The sequence below is a fragment of the Phytophthora sojae genome (genome assembly GCF_000149755.1).
Source record: "Phytophthora sojae unplaced genomic scaffold PHYSOscaffold_3, whole genome shotgun sequence".
Classification (NCBI taxonomy): Eukaryota; Oomycota; class Peronosporomycetes; order Peronosporales; family Peronosporaceae; genus Phytophthora; species Phytophthora sojae.
The window spans coordinates 4,242,011-4,267,611 of record NW_009258117.1 but is presented as its reverse complement, the minus strand read 5'-3'; the positions used below and the strand labels follow the sequence as shown (position 1 = coordinate 4,267,611).

Genomic DNA, 25,601 nt, shown 5'->3' with positions numbered 1-25,601 from the left:
AGGAAGGCCGCGCTCTGTGAGCTCAACCAACTCCAAGCTGTGATCTACAAAACCGATCCGGACGGGATATCCCCGCAGAACGTGCTTCCCGGTGATTCTTTTCGGTCCCAAGATTTTTCCAGTAGTAGTTCAAGGAGCATTGAGCCTACCATGGCCGCGCCGATGACTCGGTCACAAGCCAAGCTCAAGACGAAGCCACCGATCCGGACCGACAAGACAATGGAACCACTACCGACGACTGGTGAATGCGAGTTTTGTGCAAACAGTGCAGGTTATCCAGAGAACGGACAGACCAACAGCACACCGAGATCTCGCGTCGGCTGGGTCAGTCGTATCTGGCCGTACATGGAGCGGGGCAAAGAGGCTGATGGAATCGAGGTCTCTGCGTACCAACCTCTGCGGTCTACAAGCACCAATGCTGCACGTGGACTTTGCTGGAAGAGTGTCGTGGTCGTGCGCAACGCCTAGCCCCCGCCCGCGACAACTCAACCTCACGGTGAACTGCAATGCAGCCCAGGAGTGCAGACGAAAATGGCTACTGCAGCTTTGCATACTACATGGAGATTGAACGCGAATGATACGGATGGAGAATCCGATTGGAACGAACTACAACGGGCCCCGACAACTCAAGGGCAGTGCTGGCGAAGACTTGATGTGCTTGGAGCTCGGACGGAGGTGCGCCGACAACTGCCGAAGACTCGAAGCGCCTGAAGCAGGATCTACGCTGGGTCAGACGCGCTACGGCAAAATGGTGGCTGAAAAGTTTTTCTGAGGACCGGATCGGCCGCAGGAACTTGCTGAAGCCTATGCGCAAGGAGCTACCGCAGTCTACGGCCTCACCAAGCTCGTCCAGGTCATCACGCATCATGATGCTGATCATCGTATGGTTCCCGAGAACCGGGTGGTTGTACAGAATCAAGCCGAGCGGTCATGGAGTGTCGTGCCGTTGTCTACGAAGCAGAGTCTGACGAAAGCGATGATACCACCGCTGCTCAACTCAACAAAGGTCGTCGAACGGCGACGAAGGCGGACAAGATGTCGGCACTATACCGGACGAGGTCGGAGACACTATGCGGCGGTCGCCAACCCGGCCCCGACGACTCGATGCGAACCCGAGTTATGGAACCAGGTAAGCCTACAGCAGCGAGCCACCGGCGGGACATTACGACGACGCAGACACCTACCAAGCACGCAACCGGGGCAAACAACACCAGACGCCATTAACAGCGAGAGGAAGCAGAAGCAAAACGCACCACGACGCTCGCCATCATGTGGTTCGCATAGTGGTGGGGGCAGCTGTGGTGTAGTGATTTGGCGGTAAACGAGAATCGAGCTGACGACCAAGCTTCAGTGGCGACCCGAGTCGTCGGGACATGTTCAGCAATGTTCGGCGGATGCTGATTGGCCATTCTGGACCGGTGCCGAAGACTCGTCGACACCCAAGTTCGAGATCCAGGACTTCAAGTACGATCCGAACCTACAGCGAACTTTGACCCTAGATCCGCACTTAAGACGACCGTTCGAGCCCCGGCGACTGCTCCAAGTCAGGGAACCCCTTCATCGTCCAATAGAGTCATCGAGAGGCCTCTTGGGGCGGCGAGGAGGCTCTGAAGGGTCGGTGGTTACTTGGGAAGATCCAAAACGGACGCGTTTATACTAGACATTTGTATTGAACCATAGGAAAGAGAAGATAGAACAGATAAGCCCTTTGGGCAACAATGACAGAACAGCTTTTCCTCCCAACCACTCAAGGAAGCCGTCCGGGCTATCGGTGAGTTCCCGTAGCAATTGGATAAACCTGTTGGTAGGATTATGACTGTCGGTGGACGCGCCTGCTAGTATCGTAGCGTGCGTTTACCCGTGGTCAGGCCAAGAGTAGTGAAGAAGTGGCCGTGTATACGAAGGGCGAGTCATCACCGAGTAGTGGAGGAGCGAGAGCGCACTCCATTTATCCTTCCCGCCGGAGTATAGCTCCGGCACCCTCGTATCAAGCCGTGACTGGCTGGGACGCTTCCTTCCTGAGGGCCTGCGAGGTTTATATTGCGTGTGAGAGCGTGCCAGCCTTTGCTCGTGGCTGGGGACGCTGGGTTTCCGTCAGTTGACTAAGCGGAAACACGGTGCACAGAGGAAACATCAACCCGGTGCAAGGGAAAGTTCCTGGGCCTTCGGGTTCTAACCCTAACAAGCCCATTGAGTCATCGGGACTTGGTGGGTGTTGTTGGTGGGGAAAGTGTGCTATTATATAATTTAGTGCGTGTTCCTACACGACACATGACCTCAACGCGCTCGGCCGGGGCCAAAGCCCCGGCCGAGCGCGCCATTAAGTTCTTTCGTATCTTTTGCGCGGCAACTTCGCGATTTTTTAAAGGCGCTACACCAGGGTTTGAAAACTTGCCACCAACTTTCATGTTACATTATTCTTGCCTACCCCACGTTTATAAATTTAGGCACATAAAGGAAGTCTACACTGTCCTCCCAGACCAAAGCTTCGCCTCTAGTTAATAGCCTCCTGAAATTTTCCAAGTCGTTTTATCAGCGCTGTGACTACTTCTTCTTGAGCCACGGCGCTGGGGCTGGGGGTGGATCTGGGGGTTCTGCCTCAACCCTGATGGCTACAAAGCAGAGTGAGCTGTAGCGGAAGCCTGTTGGTCCTGGTTGCTCGCTTGTTACGTTCGCTGTGTGCTGCTGATATTCGCCTGCCTCCGACAGCTTGTCCACATGTATTCGTAAGTTACTGTAAGTTAGTAGCAGACATAGTATCGAGTTACTGCGCTGCTGAGATTTTTTTGGGGCAACCACCTACCGTATCAACGCGATCGCTAGGGTAATGTCAAAGCTGTTCCGGCGGTCTACACCTGTCGAATGGGTCAAGGCTTGACTCAAGCTTCCTTACACAACGTTAAGTTACGCCTCTTTACGCGTTCAACACAGCGTGCAGAAACCTGGGATCGGACAATATCCATTGTAAGGATTAGGGGTAGTCAATGCCTGCAGCAGGGGAGCCGCTAACGACAGGCAGCGAGTCTTATTGACAGGCAGCACAGACATAGACACCACATGATTACAGCCACAGATAAGCAACATGCTCGTTCCTAGGGCATCCATTCACTTGTTGTGGAAGCTCGCACCACTTTGGATCTACATTGGTGCTGTCATGGTCGGCCTCAGCGCAAGTGAGATGCAGCCCGAGTCCCTGCACACTGGCGAGATGATAGAGTACTTCACCATGGCCCTCGTAAGTGGCGACCCGCGCGGTCATAGAGAAGCGAAAGTGCTCCGCGTGTCGGACGATGCTGACTTCCCTATCGACTTGGACACGGGCGAGAAGATCCCGCTCACGATGATGATTCGACGGATCAAGACACGGGAGGGCCGCCAATTGACAAGAACTGAGGTGCGCTAGCGCAAGCTGCGTACGTACACACTGGAGATTGGTGCTTGCCCTGGCCAGACCCGTGCGCAACAGTTTGGCGCTGCAGCGAAGGCCATTTGCCGCGAAGAATTTCAGCGTGCATTTAAAGTTGCCAGGGATGAAGTCGCCGCCACTCCAGCGAAAGATGTTCACGCCATTAACGCCGACGTGATCGACCTCATGTATTCTGATGATGAATGCATGGTTGCGAAGGAGTCAAGGTCGCGTCAAGGTGAAGCGGCTGCGGTCAAGGACGAAAAGGTAGAGGAAGGCGAAGAGGTAGAGGAAGCCAAGGGTTGTGGTGTAGTAGCACGCACAAAATCGTCAGATGTGGCACCCTAGCTACAAACACAACAACAGCCGAGCTAGTCGGCCCTTGTTGGCCTGCGCTGAGATGTCCCCCAGCGGTCCGGCCCTTCCGGGACAGTGATGTCTCGTCCTCGCCGAGACCAAGTACCCCAAGCCAGTCAATCACGGAAGCCAGCTGAGTTACCTGACTCCGGAATTAGAAATCCCGTGACCTCCGCCAAAGGACGGACGACGGCCCTCGCGGGCTTTTACGGGTCGCCGAGAGCAAAGGCTTCTCGACTCAGCAATCAGTGCCCGGGACGTACGGGAACACCGGCTCGCAGCGGTGGCAAGACTTTTCCTTCGCGCTTGGCGAGACACGCGCCCAACCCGGGCCGACCTTAATCTCTTGGCGCTACCAGTCAACACCCTACAAGCTATGCCTCTCGGGTGCTGACAGCAGACATAATCCGGCCCGTGCAGGGACTTACTGGAAGCGCGTGCACGTGTTGTGGAGCTAGAAAATTCTGCTCTGTTGTTTGTTATCTCTGTCGGGCGCCCTGAAGGGGCGCCTCTACTATTCCTAAGATCCTATACAAATACCAAATGCAAGTGGGTGGTTTTGGATCTCGGCCGACCCTTCGCTGAGCGCAGCGACGCTTGAGCTCGGCTGGTCCGGATAAGGCGTCCGGATATCTCTTCGAACTCGGCTGAGCCGGATAACCCAGTGAGCTCGGCGGAGCGACCCGCGAACTCGGCGGAGCGACCCATGAACTCGACTGCGCGACTCCCGGACTCAATTGAGCCTGGTTACCGTATCGGACGGTATATGGTACCGTTTAGCCGAGCTCGGCGGCTTGAACTCCCCATGATCTCGGCTGAGTGTGTCCAGTGCCTTCCTGAACTCGGCTGGGTCTTCATCACTGGGCCTGCCACGTGTCACCAGGTCGAAGCCGGTGTGCCTTGAGTTTCTGACACCATCAGCCGAGTTCAGCGGTCGTCCACCAGCGCATTCTTGCCCACTGAGCTCGGCATCCCGCCGAGTAGTACTTGGCTCCTGGTACGTTAGCCGGAGTGGTGAGTGGCCTGGCCAACTGGATGTGTCGCACGCTTGATTTTGTCCAATCCGATCTGTCGCAAACACTCTGAGTTCACATTTCCCGAATTCGAGTGGCCAGAAACACCCGCAACGCCAGCTCGACGCCCTCGTTCCGTGAAGGTGAGACTTGCTTGAGCCTTGATCTTTGGTATAGGCCTTGTCTGATGCGTGGACTCCGCGCCTCATGGGTCTGTACACATGTAGGTGCCCCTATCGCTCGCACCAAACCCCGTCGTCGGATCACTTCAGCAGCGAATCAACCTGGATGGTCGTCTCGGCGTGGCAGCCGGTAGCAGGGACTGAACCATACGAAGTCAGCTGGTGCCCCTATCGAAGCTCGGAGTACTAGCGGTGATGCTGGGTCTGCCGCAGCAAAGCGAGTAGGTGATGCAGGTGTCGGGGGAGTGCTCGATTGGCTGCAATACCGACGAAGCCGAACATCTCTGTCTCCGTCAAAATGAGCAGCCATGGATGCTGCCAGCGACTCGGCTGACCCGGTAAGCACGTGCCTCTGGTTTCGGTGCGTCGAGTGGAGCCTGATAGTTGTCTTGGCATGCTACAAGGCACCAGGAACTCGGCGGGTCAAGAAACGCTTCCCCGATCGGGCCGCGCTGAGCTCGAAATCCACCCCAGCTGAGCTTATTGGCGAGAAGTGCAGCAGCAAGTTGAACTCAGCTTTGTCCGAACCCGGCTGTCCTGGCGACTAGTTGATATCCGCTGACCTTGAACTCGGCTGGACTTGAACACAACCTCCGCTTGATCGGCTCATCTAGCCTGGTAAGTGTTTGCCCCACTCACTTTGGTGCGTTGAGTTAGCTCTCACCGTTGCTGTGTCATTTTATAGCCGAACAAGGCGATCCTGATGCGTTTGATGCTCCAGTCGAGTTGTTCTGAACGGGCCGAGCTGGGTTCAGTGGTCAACGGACCTTGACTTCGGCATGTCTCCAGCTCTGTTAGACCAGCTTACCCCGACTGAGCTCAGCTTGGTTGGGATGGTGGTGGGCAAGCTCGACTGGAGCAGCACTTCATTCGGTCACATTCCATTCCAACTCGGCTCGCCGCGAGCTCGGCTGCGTTCAAACTCAGTTTGAATTCAGTCTCTTCGGTTCAGCTGTGAAGCGTGTTCAGCCTCAGCTCGGCTACACCTCGAACTCGGCATGAGCGCTCTCCAATCGGAACATGGTGCGTTTACCAGCACTCAACTAGGCGAACTTCCGAACGCGATCTCACTGAAACTCGGCGTACCGCAACTCAGCCCAGTATTTCCTTCCGTTGAAGTGAGTACACTTCAGATTGGCGCCATCCAACCCGCGGCACTGCTGGAACTCGGCATCCCATTCCAGCTTGATCGCACTCCAATGTTCTCGGCTTCGCAGCAACCCAGTGCGAACGCGACCTCATTCGGACGCAGCGTGATCTCGGTCTCGCTTCAGCTCAGCTCTGCTCGGACTCGGCTGCGCATAACGTCGGCTCGACCTACGTCGTCTCGGTTGGAATCCGACGAGAACCGGGCGCAAGACCGAGATGTATGCGTTCCCACTGGAACTGGACGCGAAGCGGCCCAACTTGATCGTGGCTTTGCTTCAGCAAGGTTGCTCTTCAATCAGCTCCACTCCAACGACCAGCACTTCTTCGAAGCGTTGCTCGAACTCGGCTCCGTTCCGGCTTGGTTGAACTCGGCTTCACGACATCTCGGTGTCAAACTACTTCCACACAGAGTGCACTGTCTCGCTTCAACTCAGCTCTGCTTGAACGCATCTCGGCTTCAGCTTGACTGTGGTTCAACTCAGGTGGTGCTGACCTCGGCTGCACTTGTACATGATCCCGATTCAGCTCGGATTCAAGACAAACCTCTGCTGCAATTCGCCTAGGCACCACTTGATCCCCATGTTCTGTGGCTCTGCCACGAATCAACCCGGGTCTAGCGCGACTCATGTTTACCTGGAATTGATTCCGCTTCAGCTTAGCCCAGTTGAGCAAGGTGAGAGGCAAGCTCGACTGAGCGAACGACACAGCTGGCTACCTGACCAGCTCAGTCCCTTAGCGGAAGTGAGGCGAGGCGGGTGAACGCCTTGATCGTCCAGGTGTATAGCGCACTATGCCGGACCGAATCGATTCGGAGTACCAGAGATATCCGCTGCAATCCGATAGTCCTCGGAGCACAGGATGTGAACCGGGGGCCGGGAGGATCGCTTGGACTTGGCGTGTGTCCTTGTGTCAACCCCTATAGGCATCGTTTACCTTTGGCGGACCGGACTTCACCGAGTGAGTTGTTGTAAATACAGAATCGAGTCTGCTGGGTGTGTTCCTGAAACAAACTACACCGAATGAACAGAAAGTCAGACCGAATCGAAGGGACCACAGTCAGATCCACAATTCAGTATAACCAACACACAGAAATACAATGCCGAGCTAAACGTCACAAAATATACAGCCACCACTTATTCTTTAAGACCCTTGGGTGGGGGGTCTATACGCCACTCAACTTACGAGCCGTCACCCAAGGCACTGGTCAACCCTGGATGCACACTCACTTACGCGCACCACCCTCACAGAGTGAGGGAACAATACAAAATATAAGTCAATCCTATCACACAGTAGTCAATCAATTCAGTCTCGGGGGTGACTACCTCTACCGCCTAAGACACACAGGATGGAATATGAAATGGATGCCCGGATAGAGCACGCAAATTGGAAATAAAGCTCTCACAGATCACTCCAGGGCGCGACACCCCAGTCCCTGCCGACTTTGCCTTGGTACCTTTGAGTCCCCACTACACCAGTGCTCGCAACACCAGTGAGGCCTTGAAACGTCCTCCGTTTTAAGATCGCACGAAGGCGGATCCCACGTATAAGCTCTTGAAGACGTCAATGTCAAGGGGAATTCCCAGCCCGAAGAAAGATGTCCGCGTGTTCTCGGCAAATTGGTTTCTGTTTGATCTTACGTCTGGCTAGCTATCTGTTTCACTTCACTGACTTCTAATAAAGGTTTCACTATACTTGACTTGTCTTGGATATGCTTCGACCTTGTGCACGGGACTTCGATCTTCTTGCACTGAGCTTGGGTATGCTTGACTTGGCTTGGTTATCGGGCAACTTGTCGACGTCAACGTTCCTTCGGCAACACTCATCATCTGGCGACAGAGGTACGTGGGTACGGCGTCTCATCAAATCCGCACTGGACCTCTGCGTCTAATCACGTGAGCCATCCTGTGTCGCTTGACGTTCTTGGTCGATCCGGTCCTGGATTGCTGCTACACACACAGCAGTACTGGACTTGTTGGTGGTGCGGTCACGATCCAGTATGGGCACCAGGGGTCAGACCGAATTGATCATCCGGTCCGGCCTCATTCGGTACAGCACCTTGGCATCCGGTGCGTCGCTACCGGGTGCACCACGATCCAGTCCGGCAAACAGTGTACTTTGTCCAGCGAGGTCTTGGGCGCATGGGAGCATGGTGGGCATGGTGAACTTGGGGGTTGGTCCGATGTCTTGACGGAGCCAATGCAGGCAGCAGCCAGGATACGTTCACTGGCTGCACTTGCGCGCCTTAGGCTTATCCTGCGGTCAGGGAAGTCGGCGGACGGACAGGATGTGTTACTCCACACCGAATATGAGCGCTCATCCGGTGGGCACATCTCTGATCCTGTGAGCCCATGCTTACTGCAAGCACCGGGTCCCGCCAAATCCACCATGCGCATCCACTATCCACATGTCACACTCCACGTCACTGGATTCCTGTTCACTGCGACCAGTCACAGTCAGGCGAAGGGTCGTCCCATCCCAGCGGTCAGACATGGGTGCGGATAAAAATCCTTTCCCACATCGTGTCAACCGCCCCTCTGCTCATATTCTTTCACAGAGGATCTTGCCACCGAGGTGACAGGACATGAACAGACCTACACACGATGGATCCCACTCCGGATGGAAGGGGGTACCGAATCGCATAACCGTTGAAAGGCTCTTTCCCAGAGCTCAAGTTAGCCATCGTCTCGTCTCCGTAGCAAGTCTCCACACATCACAATCAAACCGTCGGGAGCAGCCGGCTTCACGTCACAATCCATTTTCGATCGCGAGACTCATCACCGCCATGGAAGAGGTCGGCGACAATGCGGGGACGCCTGGCAGCGGACTGCCGGGCCCGGCACAACCTCCGCACGCCCCTCCAGCTGGAGAGGGCGCTGCGGGTGCCAACTCGGGCTCAGGCGGAGGCGCCGGTGAAGCGCGCGGCGAGCGCACGTCTTCTGGCGGCGTCAATCAAGTTGATGGCGACGTCGAGATGTCCAGCGCTGACGGCAAGGACGATCCCTCGCACAGCAAGGCGCCGTCGGAGGCGTCTGACAATAACAGCGACGAACACAGTGGGCGCATCCTGAAGACCGAGGGCGACACGATGGAAGAGTGTCTGGCAGCCAAGCAACGCAGCATTCCTGAGCGAGTCCTGTCCGTGGTCGAGGCGCTCAACATGCCTGCGGGTAGCGGCCTTCCGGCGTGACGCAATCCTGCGCCACCATCCAGTCCGGGCATGACCGCAAGCTGGGAGGCACCGAGTGGGTATGCACCGGATGGCGCGTTTCGTTTCGTTGGGGTTCCTGCTCACATGCGTCACCTCGAAGACGACCGCTACATGCGTGACGGATACGCTGGTCTCGAAGTGCTCACCACGATGGAATGCTTCTCAGCGACGGACCTGGCGGACCTGAATGAGCTGGTGGGCGAGGCCGAGGACGTGAACGAGTTCTTTCTTCGACCTCGTGCCGGGCCACCACCCAGTCCGACCGAGTTGGAGGCGCTGCTCGACTCTGTCCACATGCGTCGTGAGCTGGCATCAATCTTGTCGGTCTACGATCCTCACGATCTGGCACTGCGTGCATTCAGTATGACTACGTTCATGCGCCGCTTGTTGATCCGGTACCGGACCATTCGCGGGGAGATGCAGGCGACCGGGTCGTCCACGATCGAGAAGCTGTTGACCGCCCAGAAGGAGAGCTCCCAGTTCGAGGCTCACGTCACGCGGCTGCAGGGACAATGGAGAGCTGTCTTCAATGACCTCAAAGGGACGAAAGAGGCAACAGCGGCACGGTACCGGGCGGACTTCAATAAACTCATGGCGGAACACGAGGTCGAGAAACAAGCGCTACGAGACCGAATTGCTGCCTTGGAGTTCAAGCTCAAAACATCCAGTACGTGGGTCGAGTCCCTCGAGTCTCAGGTCTTTAACGTCGACCGCATGATGAACTTCCTTAACAGGAACCAGACGAAGGTGACTGGCAACTGGAAGCGTCTGGAGGAATTGCTCAAGCACCACCGATCCGGTACCACGCCCCCCACCGAATGGCAGACTCTGATCTCAGTCACCTCTGCAGATGACGCATTCACCGATCCCGGGCCGTTCGAGTTCCGACACGACGGCGATACCGACACGGAAGAGAAGGGCGACGACGGGTCTGAATCGAGTGAGGGCAGCACAGGGTCGCGGGGCAAGCGCGTCACTATTGTGGATGTCACAGGCGAGGCTCCACCCGGTAAGACTTCCTCGTCAGAACGTCGATCCAGTGGCGGCAAGCGTCGTCACAAGGCGGTGGCTCGGGTCGTGAATCGCCCCATAGCCTGGGATCCAACGAGGAAGATGCGCGCCCCATGGACCAAGAATATTCAGTCGATGAAAACCTTGCATGCGCTTCACTCGCCGGGCTTCCCGTTGTGTGGCGCAAGCTTCGGACGGATCTTCAGCTGGCCATGCGGACTGGATTGACGTACTCGGAAGCCACGACTCTGTTGAACAGTGACGAAATGGCCCATCACCTGTTCCATCCTTACGATCTGTCCTGCATGCTGGCTCAGATGATGTACTGGAACCAACTGGACAAGGCTTATTGGACAACCTACGTGCCAGAACGATACTTCCTCCGCGCGGAGAGCATACTGGATCGCTACGCACAGGATGGCCTCGAACCGGATCGGTGGCCCGACCAGATGGACCCCACACAAGATGACAGTGAGCTGCTCTTGGACGAGAACGAAGAGGACGTTGACAACGAGGATCGTGATGGCAACTGGGAACCCAGCGAGGAGGCTCAAGCCAAGATCGACCGGATGGAAGCTCGTGAGGCAGCAGCACAGCAGGATGACACGGAGGTACCGGACGCCAACGCTGCACCGGATCTCGTTTTGCCGTCGACTCGTCGTCCCAAGCGCAGGGTTAGTTCGGTGTCATCTCAATCGGATTCAGCCACCACTGGATCTGGCAAGAAACGCAAGAAGTCTCGACCTGGTGATGAACGCAAGAAGTCTCCACTCGCTCGCAAGGAGATGAAAGATCTTACTCCTGAAGAGCTGACTGTGATCGAGGAACCGGGTCGAGGCATCACTTCGTGGCGCCACAAGGGCATCCTGACCACTTTTGCACCCAGTACGACTTACGCCGTCTACCAGTCCGCAGGTTTCCCTGACTACGCACCGAGCCACAACGGCGGGACGGGGCCACTCAAGGATCGCTTCAATGTGGACGAGTACCGGGCGATCATGGAGACCCGACCGGGCGAGCGGATGTACAAGCGTCGTGTCATCAACCTCCTCTTCCACAAGCGTTACGCCTTGGGAGTGAAGGTCCACGTCGTGCTGACCAAAATCGTGAAGTTCATGAAGGACAACGCGCTGGTCATCTGGTACGCGGGACACTGGGTGACGTATCCGGAGGACTCGTCGTATGGGGTGAAGGAGAAAAAGAAACGCAAGGGTCTGCATGATCCTGCCATCAAGAAATACGCCGAGTTGATCACCGAACTTCTGAAAGCAGGAGCCCCGAAGACGATTCTGTACGAGCCAGGCATCTGGGTGTATCCTGCGAAGGTCTGTCCCTGGATCCTGTTTGACAAGTCCGAGAAGAAACCGGATGGGAAGCCGTACACGATGGCCGAGCAGCTCGAAATCCTGGATCGCGAAGAACCGGCTCACATCCAGTGGACAGGGGGGACCCTCGATAGGATCATCGCGGATCGTCCGGCGCACATCCGGAAAATGCTTCTGTCTCCCGATGAGCGTGCCAACAACTGGGTCTGCGCTGATCACCGTAGCTAGTTGCACACTCGGTGTAGCCACAAGCTAATCTCCACAATGTCATGCCATTCACGTTCATCACCTCACTCCTTCGTCTTAGTCTTATGTCATTCGTTCCGTCTGCTCGTCATTCTGTCGCTCACTCCATTCAGGGGCGCAGTCACTGGTCGATTCAGTCGGTATCTTCATTTTTCCACTACTCCACTCGAATTCTCCACAAATTCAGCGTCGACAGTTCACAATCAATATCACATTCAGTTTCAGTCAGGTCACACGTCGGCGGTCAGGATCGAGTGTTCAATCCGGTACTAGACACTGGGGTGGTCATCACCAGCCTGCATAGACTGGAACCTGGCCTTAGCACGGGCACTCTGATTGAATTCATACAGAAGCGCACCACAATTGAGCCTGGTCACTGGTAACCACTCAGGATCGTCGTATCCACTTGATCAGGTACTCGCGGAATCTCTTGGAAGTACGAGTGCGCTTGGCCCACCGGAGGTCCAGAATCTTTTCCACTTCGTACTCATCATTCCGTTCGTCCAGCTCCCAGCTGGCCTCGGGCAGCAGGGCTGCATCGAAGTCGTTGTCATCATCCAGATCGAGTTCCGCGGTAGGTCGCTTCGGAAACAGAGCGCGAGGCTTGAGGCGGCTGATGTGTACCCAGGGGTTAACACGATATCCTGTGTCCTCCATCTTGAGTTTCACTCTGAAGTCATCGTATACCTCTTCGATCCTGAACGGCCCATGCCACATGTGAGCCAGCTTGAGGCTCAATCCGGTCTGGACTTTCGGGATGTAGAGCCATACCGAATCACCCTTCTCAAATCCTGTCTTCAGTGTCTCGGACAATTCTCTCCACTTGCGTGTCTGTTCTTCCGATCGTGTTCGCTTCGCTTGTCTCTGGAGGTCCTCGGCACAGGCTATTGCGTAGCTGTAGTCGCGCTGAAATTTCCGACGCCACTCGTACGCAGTGCGTTCAGGCACACTGGATGGTTTCGGTCCTAACATCGCCGACACCGTGCCTTGCGCATCCCAACCGTGTACCAGATAGAATGGAGTGTCCAATCGGGTCGCGTCGAACGAGGTGTTGAGGGCGAACATCAGTCGCTCAGCGTGATCGTCCCAGTCAGACTGGTCAGACTCAGCGATGTAAGCGCGGACGCTCCGGATGACGGTCTGCACCGAACGTTCCTGTTGGCCGTTCGCTTGAGGACGATATGCCAACGTGGCGCGCTGACGACTGCCGAGTAGCTCCCGAAACCGAGTGAAGACCTCACTCATGAAACGTGGGTCTTGATCGTGTCTGATCATCGACGACGCACCGAAATTCCGGAAGACTCGCTCTTCATAGGCCTCTGCTACATCCTGTGCCGTAGTAGACGACATGGGTTTACACATCACGTAACCAGAGAATGAATCCTGAAAAAGCAGTAGGAAGGTGTTCCCTCGTGCCGACTTGGGCATGTGCGTCACAAAATCCATCGACACAACTTCAAACGGGCGCCTGGGCTCGATGTTACCAGGTGACGGTCCAGGGTTGGGAGGTCGCCCCTTTCCACTTGCACAGTCAACGCACTTCTTCACGAAACGTCCCACGTCGGCATACATGCCGGGCCAGTAGAACTCGGAGCGTAACCGCTCGTGGGTGCGGGTAATTTCCTGGTGTCCACCTTGAAAGGCCTCGTGAGCGTAATGCAGCAAGTCAGCGTGCAGGGTTTGTGGCACCACAAGACGTGGCTCATCCTGTACGTCCCGAGGTCGATCTCGAGTAGTCCGCGCGAGTCGATACAGGATGCCTCTGGCATCCAGTGCAAACAATTCTGAGAGCTTCGCGATCTTGCGAAGCCGCCTCGGAGAGAATCGATCCAGGTCGCCACTCAGATACGCTTTGACTTCCGAAATGAACTCATCCTGATCCTGGTGTGCCTTAATCCTGCGCCACCTCTCGGCTTGCAACTCCAACGGACCCAATGGGCCACTCGACTCTGTCTGCTCCTGTGTTCTCGATCTGGTCAGGACCGCCATGACTCGAGCACAGTGAGGTAACGGAGCAGAACCGGGGTCCTGTCCGACATCGTCTGGTGACCCCACATCCGGTGTCACCACCTTCTTAGCAGCCGATCCATCTGGTGCATCCTGAACTCCCTCACTCACATCCTGCGCCACAACCACTGGCTTCATCAGCTTTTCGTGGATCTTTGACACTCGCTGCAGATGGATTCGTTCCTCCTCATCCTGGACAGTCCACGTGATACCCAGCGCCAGCGTCTTGGAGGTCAGGTAGTCCGCGGCCGAATTGTATTCACGTTTCACATGAACGAGCCGAAGCGTACTGAATCGTCCTTCCAGAGTTTTGCACCGAGCCAGATGTCGTTGAAGGTTGGGTTGGTTGCAGTTAATCAGCCCTTGGACTTGTTGTATCACAATGCGAGACGATCAGGTCTTGAACGCCCCGATCCAGTGCCATGGTCAGTCCATTCAGTAAGCCGTGATATTCTGCATCGTTCACAGTGACATCACTCAGGATGAAACCTTGTGCATCCAGTACGCTCCAACCAGGCAGGCTCCACAGGATGCATCCGCAGCTTCCTTGGCGAGTCGACGTCTTGGCTGCTCCATCGAAGCTTAACACAATCCCCTCAAAGTCAGCGACCAACATTTCCATGCTCACCACCGGTGGTGGCTTGACCCGCCCTTGGCTGGAATCAGCGACTCTGCGATCCGGTCCAAGTGCTCTCGGGGGATGATACCCGCACCGAGTATAGCGGCTAGACCGTCTTCATCTCGCTGAATTCGGCGAACTTCCAGGTCCCACTGGGAAAGAGTGACGCCCCATGGTACGCAACGTCCATCCGCCGACTTGGACTGAATCACCCACTTGAGTACCGAATAGCGGGTGTACACGATTATCGAACATCCTTCCAGGATCGTGCTGAATACATCCAGTACTCTCATGATCGCGATGACTTCCTTCTCCGCAACGTGATATCGGACTTCCGAGTCATTCAGTACACGCCCCGTGAAACGGACGGGCTGAATCAGTCCGTCATGCTCTTGACCGAGGACTGCACAGGCTGCCCACTGGTTCGCGTGAGGAATGATGACGAACGGCTTGGTCCGGTCCGGATGACGTAGCAATGGGGTCGACACGATCTTCCGCTTCAGGATCTCGAACGCTTCCTTCGCCCTCGACAAGTCCCTACCGGATCGCACTTGGTCGTCGCTCAGCTCGTACAGGACTGCAGCTACCACCGGGAAATCCTCTATGAACTTGTGGTAGTAGTTCAGACTGCCGAGGAAGGACTGGATCCCCTTCAGAATAGACGGGAATGGTTGATCCAGTACGCCCTTAGCGATCTTCGGCGTCGCCCTGAGTCCTTCTGCACTGATCTCATGAGAGAGATACGGGATCGAGCGCTTACCGAATTCACTCTTCTGTAGACTGACAGAGATGTTCCAATACCGCAACCGAAACAGTAGCGCATCCAGATCGATGCAAAGTTGATCCCACGTAGGCGCCCCATGCGCGATGTCGTCAATGTACGAGCTCCGTCCTAGGACAGGGCCCATCTGCATCGGCGCCGGGATGTTACGTTGGAACACAGTCATCTGGTCTGTCAGCGCGGGTAGACGTCGGTCAGACAGGATTTCGTCATCCGATCCGGTGTCGCTCCCTGCGACGTTGTCCTCTTGCGGCTTCAAACCCAGATAATCCAGTACGTCCTGATCCCCCGAGCTTCCTTACCAGGTGGTAGTCGAACAAAGCCCCACAGACAGTTGTTGAGCATCTGCTGGTACACCAGGGGAGCATTCTTCAGACCAAACGGCATGCGTCGCCACTGGTAGTGACCGAATGTCGACACGAACGCCGAGATGAGCTTGGCTCGCTCCTTCATCCTGATCGCCCAGAAGCCGCTGGCCATGTCCAGACTCATAAACCACATCGCGCTCTCGAACCCGATTAGCAGGTCGTCAATGAGCGGGAGAGGATAGTTGGACAACTGGATGAACCCATTCACGATCCGGTAATCAATGCACATCCGGATGTCGACCCCGTTCTTCTTCAGCACGATCACGATCGGTGACGCCCAGGGTGACGTAGATGTCTCGATCAATCCAGTCTCCAACAACTCCTTCAGCAACTCGTACACCTTCATCGCAAGGTGTGGCGCGACCGAGCGTGCCCTCTGTGTGACAGGCTTAGCGTCTCCCACATCCAGATCGCAAACGACTCCGCGAGCTGGGGCAGGTGATGGAACATCCCATAGAGTGAAACGGCCCCTAAGAAAGATTTGACGAAAGCAAATTTTGATGGGATAATTTTTAAATTAAATTTTTATAAAAAAGTGACAAAAATTTTATTAATTTTTCAGGAAATAGCTTTTTTAATTAAAAACCGTACCCTAAACCGACACAGGTGGTTTAATAAAGTAGGCGTAGATAAATCAAGTTTTAAAAAGCTTTTTAGTTATACAAATAAGACCCGAAACTGAGTGATCTAACCATGAACAGATTGAAAAATAGGTAAAACTATTTGGACGACCTTTAATTAAATTATTTTTTCTAAAAGAGTTTGAAATATTATTTTATTAAATTGATATAATATATTATAATTTAAATCATAATTAAATAAAATAACATTTTCATATTTCATTGCACCCACCTCAGGATGCCACGTAATCGGTGTTCGTCATCCGGCGTGCTCACGCCAGGTTCGCCAACATCAGCCTTGTCAATGTCGCACTCGGGACTTAAATCCTGCACCTCCGGGAGGAGTGCGAGTTGGTCTCGCAGCTGGGAGAGCAGATCGCTCCCTTCATGAATGTGCACGGCTGGTTCAATGTCCAACTCCTCCACACTTAGTCGCATGACCCGCTCGTACTCTTCTTTGAGTTTCTGCACCGGAGTGCAGGGCAGGATACCGGATGGTAAGTCGGAGACATCCTCGTCGGTCACATCTGGTGCGTCTTCCGACACTTCGTCTTCATCCGGTGTAACCGCGTCAAAGAAGTCCTCGTCATCTCCATCCTGTGCAACATCCTCATCCGGTGCGACAGCCTCGAAAAACTCTTCGTCATCCGATTCGGTGTCACTGGTGAAGTCCTCAGCACCACCCGGAGTCGCACTAGACTTCACAGTCGGATCAGTCTCTGGTTCCTTCGTCAGCGGTGTTATGCGCTTGAAGCTCGGTTCTTTCTCAACCAGGTCCTCCACGACCGGATCCTCACCGAGTTCCACGATCCTGTCCGACTCGGTCACCGGATTCTGCAACACCGAGGTGAAACACGTCACGTCTTTCTTCCCGTCCGGATGTGGATGTAGCATCAACTTGGTCGGCCATGAGTACTTCGCAGGCTCCACGGCGGGCGGTTCACGATCCCAGAGTGCTTGCAGCCGACGTTGTTCCCTCAGTTGACCCTGTTTGGACAAGGTGTTCTCGTAGATCATCACCTGCCACTCCTTGTATGCCCTCGATCCTGGACGGACGAACCGTCCTACGGTCGGGAAGAATCCATACTCCACAATGTAGGCCAGCGTGGTCCCGGCCACGATCCAGAGATTGTATGTTTACGACCTTGACTGCCTCGGGCCAGGACTTCGCTCCGTACACGATCTTGGTCACCCAGCGATCACCACGTCCAGCCCACACCACTTCTCGCTGTGGGTTGGCTTGGCCGAACCAGATGCGCACAACAGCCTCCTCACCGTGTCGAAGGTACAGGGTCTCTGGTGCTTGGATTGGCAACCTCATTCCTTGTCGGCGTTGCACCTTGTCCCCGTACATGAGCACAGGCTCTTCATCCGGTAACTGCAGAAGTCCTTCTCGTACACACAACCGAACGCCGGCACAGAACATAAAGTTCATACCCAATAGCACGTCCACACCTTCACCGATATTCGCAACCCAGATGTCCATGACGTACACCACTCTCGATCCGAGCGTGATCTTGACTTGCGTGCTAGCAGAGATGTAAGTGGTTTTGCCACCCAGTCCGGACACCTTGATCTGTTTATGCCGGTTGAGCTTGATCTTGAGTCTACGCGCAAGATCCAAACTGATCATACTCACCGACGCTCCGGTGTCCAACAAAATCTGCAAGCGGAAGTCGTTCACTGCGCCATGTACCGTAGCCACCTCATGCGAATCCTTGTCTGGCTCATGATCAACTCACCATCCATATCGCTCACCCGGTTCCAGCCGAAATTCGGTCGGTCCATCCGGTGCTCGCAATTCGGAACGGCTCAATCCAGAACGATCATCAACTTGGTCAGGCTGAATCGGGTCATCGTTGCTCAGAGAAATCATGCATTTTTAGTTATCTTGGTGGCTGATCCTCAGCTCTGGTCCGACGTAGGCTAACACACACAATTCAGGGGCCTTCAGCCCGGCGCGTACTGGGTCCCCACCCAGCGGGCTTAGTGGTTTAACGGCCCCCCTGAATTCGCCTTGTCATCTAATAGCTGATCCAGTAGGTTCTTCGCTATGTCCTTCAGTGCTCCATCTGGTGCCAGCTTCTTCAGTGCTTCGATGGTCTTCATAAGTTCACACGGTCCTTCATGAAATCGTTCACAAATCCTGCACGGGTTGACCTTGCACACGCGCATCGGGAGTCCGCGTCGGTGACAGCGATCACACACGATGTCTATCCAGCAGTTCTCCTGTCGGTGTCCAGGCCTCTCGCACTTCTCACAGAATTCATTCCAATCAGGATTTCTTCTTCTCGGCGACTGCGGCGCGGAGGGCTGACCGAATCGAGACGCCCCTGACTGTTGGCCAGGTGGCGGCGGTCTCCATCCTGAGCCCGTCATCACCCTGAACACTGCGTCACGTAGTACACCTTCATCCAGCACTGGCGGTACCAGGTCGGGATCCACCGGTCGTGTCGAGGCAGGAGGGACCGAGTCGTGCTTTGGTGTGACCTCGACTCGGTGTTCATCCACCTCGTCTTGGAAACGCACATGACGATCCTCTTCGTGTTAATTTTTAATATGGATAGGTGATCGAGTGGTTTTCATCCTCGCTCTGAACGACGTATGCGCGGCCAGGACCCTTCGGTCTGAATCGCTCGCGTTCGCGGTCTCGATGCACGTTGCCCGCGCGGAAGTCGCGTGGTCTGGATGCCGAGTTCTCACGTCCGCTGTCCTGGTGATCGTCTTCGTATTGACGCAGAATGAACTCCAGGTCGTCGATGCTGTGTAGACACTGGCTCTTCAGACTGGATCGAAGCTTCGACTCGGTCAGCTTCCGGATAAAACGCTTGATGTGCATCTCACGCGTCCTAGATGACTTCTTGAACTCCACATTCGCCTTGCAGGCGGCCGCATTCAGTCGGTAGAAGAAGTCAAGCGCCGATTCAGTCCGTCCTTGCTCGATCGTGTAGTACCTCTCCGAGTCGGACATCCGGGACCGGCAGTACTTGCGCTTGAACGCATGGGATAGCTGGGTCCAGTCGCCTCGTACATGCCTCGGCAATTGTGCACGCCAGTGGCGAGCGGATGTAGGAAGCTTCAGGCGTAATTCGTACACCTTCATGCTGTCCGTCCAACCACCCTGAACGGTCAAGGTGAGGAATCGCTCCCACCATCGTGTCCGCTCATGGTACGACGCCTTGTCGTCGAAGTCTTCGAGTGAGTTTGAGTTCACGTACGGCCGGAAGTTCATCACCGTCTTGCCGTCCTTCGTCGTCACCGACGTGGAGTGCGTGGGCACGTTCGCGAGCGAGTCGTCGGAGTCGCTTGAGCTGTAGCCCTCGTCGTAGCCGTCATCAGAGCTCGAGTCCGAGTCGGATCCGGAGGGGTCGCCACTTCCGCGACTCCGCCCACCGGATGAACGCTTGCGCGGTCCTGACCTGGTGTCCTTCGCATCCTTGGCAGGCTCCTGCTTCACGGGCACCTTCTTCGCGTCCTTCGCGGGGGCATCCTGCTTGTCCTTCGCCGGCGCAGCTTGACCAGCGCGCGCCTTGGCTCCCGTGGCTGCTCTCGCCTTGAGAACGCTGTCGATCGTCGCCTGAAGTTGGGCTGCTAGAAGCTCGTCGGTACGCGGCGTCGCAGACTGGATGGGCGCCTGACCAGACTGGATAGGCGCACTGGATACTGGGTGCAATGTCTCACGCCCGGTCTCTGTCTTCACATGCGACACCGAATCAGATCCCGATGTTGCTTGAGCCGCTAAATTTTCCTGGCGTGTTGGACGAAGGTTGTGTAACTGGTGGGCCTGAAACCGCTGAATGTTCCGGGAAGATTCTCGCTCCCTCTCCCGCTCAGCTTCAATCTGGTGGACCTTCTCTTGGAATAAATCCAGTTGAGCGTTAAGTCCCCGTTGCACATCTTCGACCCATCGGGTTCGTTCGGCTTCGGCTTGCGCTTCCTGTTGTCTCCAGCGTTCGGCGAACTCGGCGGCGGCGCGCTCGTGCTCCAGGCGCGCTGCCTCGGCGCGGGCGCTCTCGATGGCGGCCGCCACTTCATGCGCCTACAGCGTCGACATCGGAGACGTGCTGGGAATGTTGATTACATTGACTTAATTCCAAACCTAAAGTAGCAAATATGTAGAACGCGGGGAGAATTCTCCGCAAGAGGCTAGCGTATATAGAGGAGACCTCCTCTCTAAAAAACAGCTTCCGGCCTGCGATGCATGGTCCAGTGCGCTCTGGATGTCTGGGGGTACAAACCCCGGCTGGAAACCTGGTGGAGATGGGTCCAGGACTTCGGTCTTGGGCACTGATCCGTTGATCTTGATTGCGAGCTTGCGTAGTATATTCCAATTCCTGTCCCGGCGAGAGGGGGATGGGGGCTGGATGTAGACTTCAACCTTACGGGGGGCGCAGCGTGTTGTAGCAGTCGTTGAAGAACGTAGTCTTGACTTCGGTCCGGACGTTGTGTTCTTGAGAGATTCTTCGAGTTGCGGCCTGAGTTCCGCCCTGGGATGAGAGGGGGACACAGAATACCAACCTGGAGATGTCATGATGTCGAAGAACTTGGAAACGAGTATCAGCGTCGGGGCTTCGGCCTGGGCGTGCGAATTTAATGAGACGACGAAGCGCAGTCTGATTCCTGCCCGGGTGAGCGGGGGGAGGCAGATGTCCACACAACAAAGGTGGCTGCAGCTTCAGAGTCGCTGACGCAGTACGGTCGGACCGGGGGAGTGGTCGGCTGGAAACGTCTGTGCCTGGAACTAAGACAGTTCGTCGCACCGGGAGAGCTCCGCCATGGGTTAACGGTATTCGGTGAGCAGCCGAAAAAACGCACGTATGGCGGCGTAAAGCATCTTGGTGTACTCGAGACGTCGACGAGAACAACGTGAGATGATCAACGGCCGATTCCGGAAGTTTGCGGCGGAATGGCTGGGTTCTTGTTTGTCTGGCTTCGGCTTGGATGAGCTTGGGCTTGGCTGTTCTGCTGCGGGCGATAAAGGAGTTGGCTGGCGAGCTGATCACCAGTGGGATTGCGAAGCAGTCACGAAGTGTGACAAGTCATCATCTGGATGGGTCTGACCGACCTTGACACAAAGTCTTCCAGACGACTTGGGGCATGGAGTGAGCCCTCAAACGGCGCGGCAGGGAGTCGGGACCGACCTTGATAGGTCATGATGAAAATCGTCCAGACACCTTGGAGCCGCCGGGCGAGTAGAAGAAACGCTTCGCGATTCGGACCAGGTTCTCGTCGGGCAAAACGGACGAGTCTCAATCTGCAAGGGGGTTGGCATCGAGGATCTGTTGAGCCTAGGAAACTCAGCGGTGGCTTTGGTGTTGCAATTCGTGCGTGGAGCGAGAGGAGTCGTCACTTACGCAGGTAGTCCTCGCGTGGGGTCCCTAAGGCCGCATGCTTGAGATGAATCGTGTCCTCCGGAGTCCGGCCACTCGTAGGCGCAGGACGAACTCGCGACCCAATAGTCCAGCTTCGTAATCCGACATCAATAGATCTCCGTCGTTGTCTTCCGCATGGTAGTTCAGGATCGGTGCTCGCGCAGCTTGCGACAGTGTCGATCCAGAGTTTCCCACGTTCGACTCGGTCTGGTCTTGGACGTCCGGCGCACCCAGTACGATCTTGAAGGGCACACCGGATGCCAACTCGCGCCACTCGATCAGCTCGAACGCGAGGAAATGCTGGACGTCCTCGACCACAGAGCGCACCAGACTCGGTGCGACTCTGGACGACTGCGACTGGAACCACATCGGGATCAGGTTGTGAAACCTGAAACCGGCAGCGAAGAGGAGAGACTGGATGAGCGCAACGCACTCGCGCGGCGAAAGGATGCTCGGCGGAATCACGATGCCGGAGACGTCCTGTGCCAGGCACAGCTCCAGCCGTACCGGACCAAGCTCCGCGATCCACGCAGCGTCTTGACTCGCCATGACCATTCGGTCCGACAGGTACTTCGACGTCGCCAGCGCGGCAGTCCACCATTCGGTGAAGTCGGGTGCCGCCTCGGGCCAGGCGTACTCCACCTTGAGCGGGACGGTAGCGCGTTCACGATGCTGCTCCCAGCGACGCACTTGTTCGGCCACGTACGCCTTCGCCTGAGCCTCGCTCACTTGAGTCTTGGTCTCGTCGGGTCCTCGCGAATCCGAGGGCGCCGGACTGGATTGGGCTTCAATCTTGAGCGCGGGAGCTTGGGCGGTCGCGGCCGGACTGGATTGCGCGAGCGCAGACCGGATCTCGGCTTCGTCATTCAGTACGCCGTCTTCTTGGACAGTCGACAGTGGGTTTTCGTGCTTGATCGTCGGGGCTTCGTCCAGAATCTCGACTTCATCATCCGGCTGGGGAGAGTCCGAAACTCGATCCTCAGCCGGGGGCTCAACCTCATCGGCACCTCCCACAGACGCCTGGGCGGGTTCATCATTCTGTGCGGACTCACCCTCATCCAGTCCCGTCACCAGGTCTGGGACACATTCGGTGCCGGCCGGCACAGACCCGGTCGAATCCGCCTCCGGAACCTCATCCTGATTTGCTTGGTGCGCATCCAGAACGGAGGACTCCGGGGCCGCTTGATCTTGATCGGCCGCCGACGCCTTCTTCTTCTCTTCCAGGGCCGCCTTGCGCTTCTCCGCGCCAGCCTTCCGAGCCTCCCGGACAACGTCGTCCAGGGCCTTGTGCTCCTCCGGCGGCAGCCCTTGTCCTCGACGCGACTGACGCGACGCCTCACCGCGTCCGCCTCTGCGTCCACCTTCACGTGCTTCCTTCCTTCCAGTCATAACCAAACTGTTAGCCCAGGCAGTCAGTAGAAACACCCCTTAAGACCAAATCAATATACAAACAAACAACTCGCGGTGAAATCCTAGGCAACCAAATCCGGGCACGCGCACCAGCTGAGGCGAGGCGGGTGAACGCCTTGATCGTCCAGGTGTATAGCGCACTATGCCGGACCGAATCGGTTCGGAGTACCAGAGATATCCGCTGCAATCCGATAGTCCTCGGAGCACAGGATGTGAACCGGGGGCCGGGAGGATCGCTTGGACTTGGCGTGTGTCCTTGTGTCAACCCCTATAGGCATCGTTTACCTTTGGCGGACCGGACTTCACCGAGTGAGTTGTTGTAAATACAGAATCGAGTCTGCTGGGTGTGTTCCTGAAACAAACTACACCGAATGAACAGAAAGTCAGACCGAATCGAAGGGACCACAGTCAGATCCACAATTCAGTATAACCAACACACAGAAATACAATGCCGAGCTAAACGTCACAAAATATACAGCCACCACTTATTCTTTAAGACCCTTGGGTGGGGGGTCTATACGCCACTCAACTTACGAGCCGTCACCCAAGGCACTGGTCAACCCTGGATGCACACTCACTTACGCGCACCACCCTCACAGAGTGAGGGAACAATACAAAATATAAGTCAATCCTATCACACAGTAGTCAATCAATTCAGTCTCGGGGGTGACTACCTCTACCGCCTAAGACACACAGGATGGAATATGAAATGGATGCCCGGATAGAGCACGCAAATTGGAAATAAAGCTCTCACAGATCACTCCAGGGCGCGACACCCCAGTCCCTGCCGACTTTGCCTTGGTACCTTTGAGTCCCCACTACACCAGTGCTCGCAACACCAGTGAGGCCTTGAAACGTCCTCCGTTTTAAGATCGCACGAAGGCGGATCCCACGTATAAGCTCTTGAAGACGTCAATGTCAAGGGGAATTCCCAGCCCGAAGAAAGATGTCCGCGTGTTCTCGGCAAATTGGTTTCTGTTTGATCTTACGTCTGGCTAGCTATCTGTTTCACTTCACTGACTTCTAATAAAGGTTTCACTATACTTGACTTGTCTTGGATATGCTTCGACCTTGTGCACGGGACTTCGATCTTCTTGCACTGAGCTTGGGTATGCTTGACTTGGCTTGGTTATCGGGCAACTTGTCGACGTCAACGTTCCTTCGGCAACACTCATCATCTGGCGACAGAGGTACGTGGGTACGGCGTCTCATCAAATCCGCACTGGACCTCTGCGTCTAATCACGTGAGCCATCCTGTGTCGCTTGACGTTCTTGGTCGATCCGGTCCTGGATTGCTGCAACACACACAGAAGTACTGGACTTGTTGGTGGTGCGGTCACGATCCAGTATGGGCACCAGGGGTCAGACCGAATTGATCATCCGGTCCGGCTTCATTCGGTACGGCACCTTGGCATCCGGTGCGTCGCTACCGGGTGCACCACGATCCAGTCCGGCAAACAGTGTACTTTGTCCAGCGAGGTCTTGGGCGCATGGGAGCATGGTGGGCATGGTGAACTTGGGGGTTGGTCCGATGTCTTGACGGAGCCAATGCAGGCAGCAGCCAGGATACGTTCACTGGCTGCACTTGCGCGCCTTAGGCTTATCCTGCGGTCAGGGAAGTTGGCGGACGGACAGGATGTGTTACTCCACACCGAATATGAGCGCTCATCCGGTGGGCACATCTCTGATCCTGTGAGCCCATGCTTACTGCAAGCACCGGGTCCCGCCAAATCCACCATGCGCATCCACTATCCACATGTCACACTCCACGTCACTGGATTCCTGTTCACTGCGACCAGTCACAGTCAGGCGAAGGGTCGTCCCATCCCAGCGGTCAGACATGGGTGCGGATAAAAATCCTTTCCCACATCGTGTCAGAAGTATCAGCGCTTTGAAGGGGTGTTTCGACTTGGCTATGCTCGACCCCTGACCAAGCTCTGCTGATGTTGGCTCAATGTGAATACGACCGCGGCCGCGTGGAATCCATTCCTCTTCAGTCCAGCTTTGGATGTTGGGTACACCTTTGCGACGCCGTGACTCGGCGATTTCACCGACTCGGCTTCAGGCTGACCGCAGATAAACTCGATGGTAGCCCTACGTCGGATCGAGTGAAGTCGAAGTCCATCTTCAAAGCAGGTGTCTGCTTCTGCTCAGCTACGGATCAACTCGGCTCCCGTTCGAGATCGCTGGCACGTCGACATTATCGGCGACGCGCCTGCCCAGCGTGCCTCCGCTGAGCTTTGCTCAAGTCCAGCTTTGCTGCAACTTCGGTTTGTTCACCGCCGCCGCGCATCGACCGACTCGGCTAGCCGCCTCTCGGTAAACACGGAGTGATTACGGCCTCACTGGAACATCGTGCGAACTTGACTTCGCTTCGGCTTTCCTGCTTGAGCGTGGCTCCATATCAGCACAGCTCCGCGTCAGCACACCTGCGCTCCACTTCAGCTTGAGCGCACAACGGGAAGATCGTTCATCGACTTGGTCGGAGGTCCCGGCGGTCGTACCCAAGGGTGTCGATCGTACCGCC

General features: G+C 55.8%; 6 protein-coding genes across 6 annotated transcripts; 4 read left to right on the top strand and 2 right to left on the bottom strand.

Annotated features, from left to right (window-relative positions):
• Positions 1-3,154: 3,154 nt before the first annotated feature.
• On the top strand, positions 3,155-3,403 carry PHYSODRAFT_493738 (hypothetical protein; the record flags this gene model as incomplete). The annotated part of the gene is made up of 1 exon (XM_009525018.1): positions 3,155-3,403. One exon carries the CDS (start codon positions 3,155-3,157, stop codon positions 3,401-3,403), a length of 249 nt encoding a protein of 82 aa, XP_009523313.1.
• A 5,486-nt stretch (positions 3,404-8,889) lies between these two features.
• On the top strand, positions 8,890-9,294 carry PHYSODRAFT_328702 (hypothetical protein; the record flags this gene model as incomplete). Its single annotated transcript, XM_009525017.1, has 1 exon — positions 8,890-9,294. One exon carries the CDS (start codon positions 8,890-8,892, stop codon positions 9,292-9,294), a length of 405 nt encoding a protein of 134 aa, XP_009523312.1.
• A 105-nt stretch (positions 9,295-9,399) lies between these two features.
• On the top strand, positions 9,400-10,554 carry PHYSODRAFT_259662 (hypothetical protein; the record flags this gene model as incomplete). The annotated part of the gene is made up of 1 exon (XM_009525016.1): positions 9,400-10,554. The coding sequence occupies one exon, from the start codon at positions 9,400-9,402 to the stop codon at positions 10,552-10,554; it is 1,155 nt and encodes a 384-aa protein (XP_009523311.1).
• Positions 10,555-10,592: 38 nt separating this feature from the next.
• Positions 10,593-11,879, top strand: PHYSODRAFT_251686 (hypothetical protein; the record flags this gene model as incomplete). Its single annotated transcript, XM_009525015.1, has 1 exon — positions 10,593-11,879. The coding sequence occupies one exon, from the start codon at positions 10,593-10,595 to the stop codon at positions 11,877-11,879; it is 1,287 nt and encodes a 428-aa protein (XP_009523310.1).
• Positions 11,880-18,846: 6,967 nt separating this feature from the next.
• PHYSODRAFT_259420 (hypothetical protein) lies at positions 18,847-20,823 on the bottom strand (the record flags this gene model as incomplete). The annotated part of the gene is made up of 2 exons (XM_009525014.1): positions 18,847-20,321; positions 20,811-20,823. The coding sequence occupies 2 exons, from the start codon at positions 20,821-20,823 to the stop codon at positions 18,847-18,849; spliced, it is 1,488 nt and encodes a 495-aa protein (XP_009523309.1).
• An 847-nt stretch (positions 20,824-21,670) lies between these two features.
• PHYSODRAFT_259556 (hypothetical protein) lies at positions 21,671-23,053 on the bottom strand (the record flags this gene model as incomplete). The annotated part of the gene is made up of 1 exon (XM_009525013.1): positions 21,671-23,053. The coding sequence occupies one exon, from the start codon at positions 23,051-23,053 to the stop codon at positions 21,671-21,673; it is 1,383 nt and encodes a 460-aa protein (XP_009523308.1).
• Between the last annotated feature and the right edge of the window lie 2,548 nt (positions 23,054-25,601).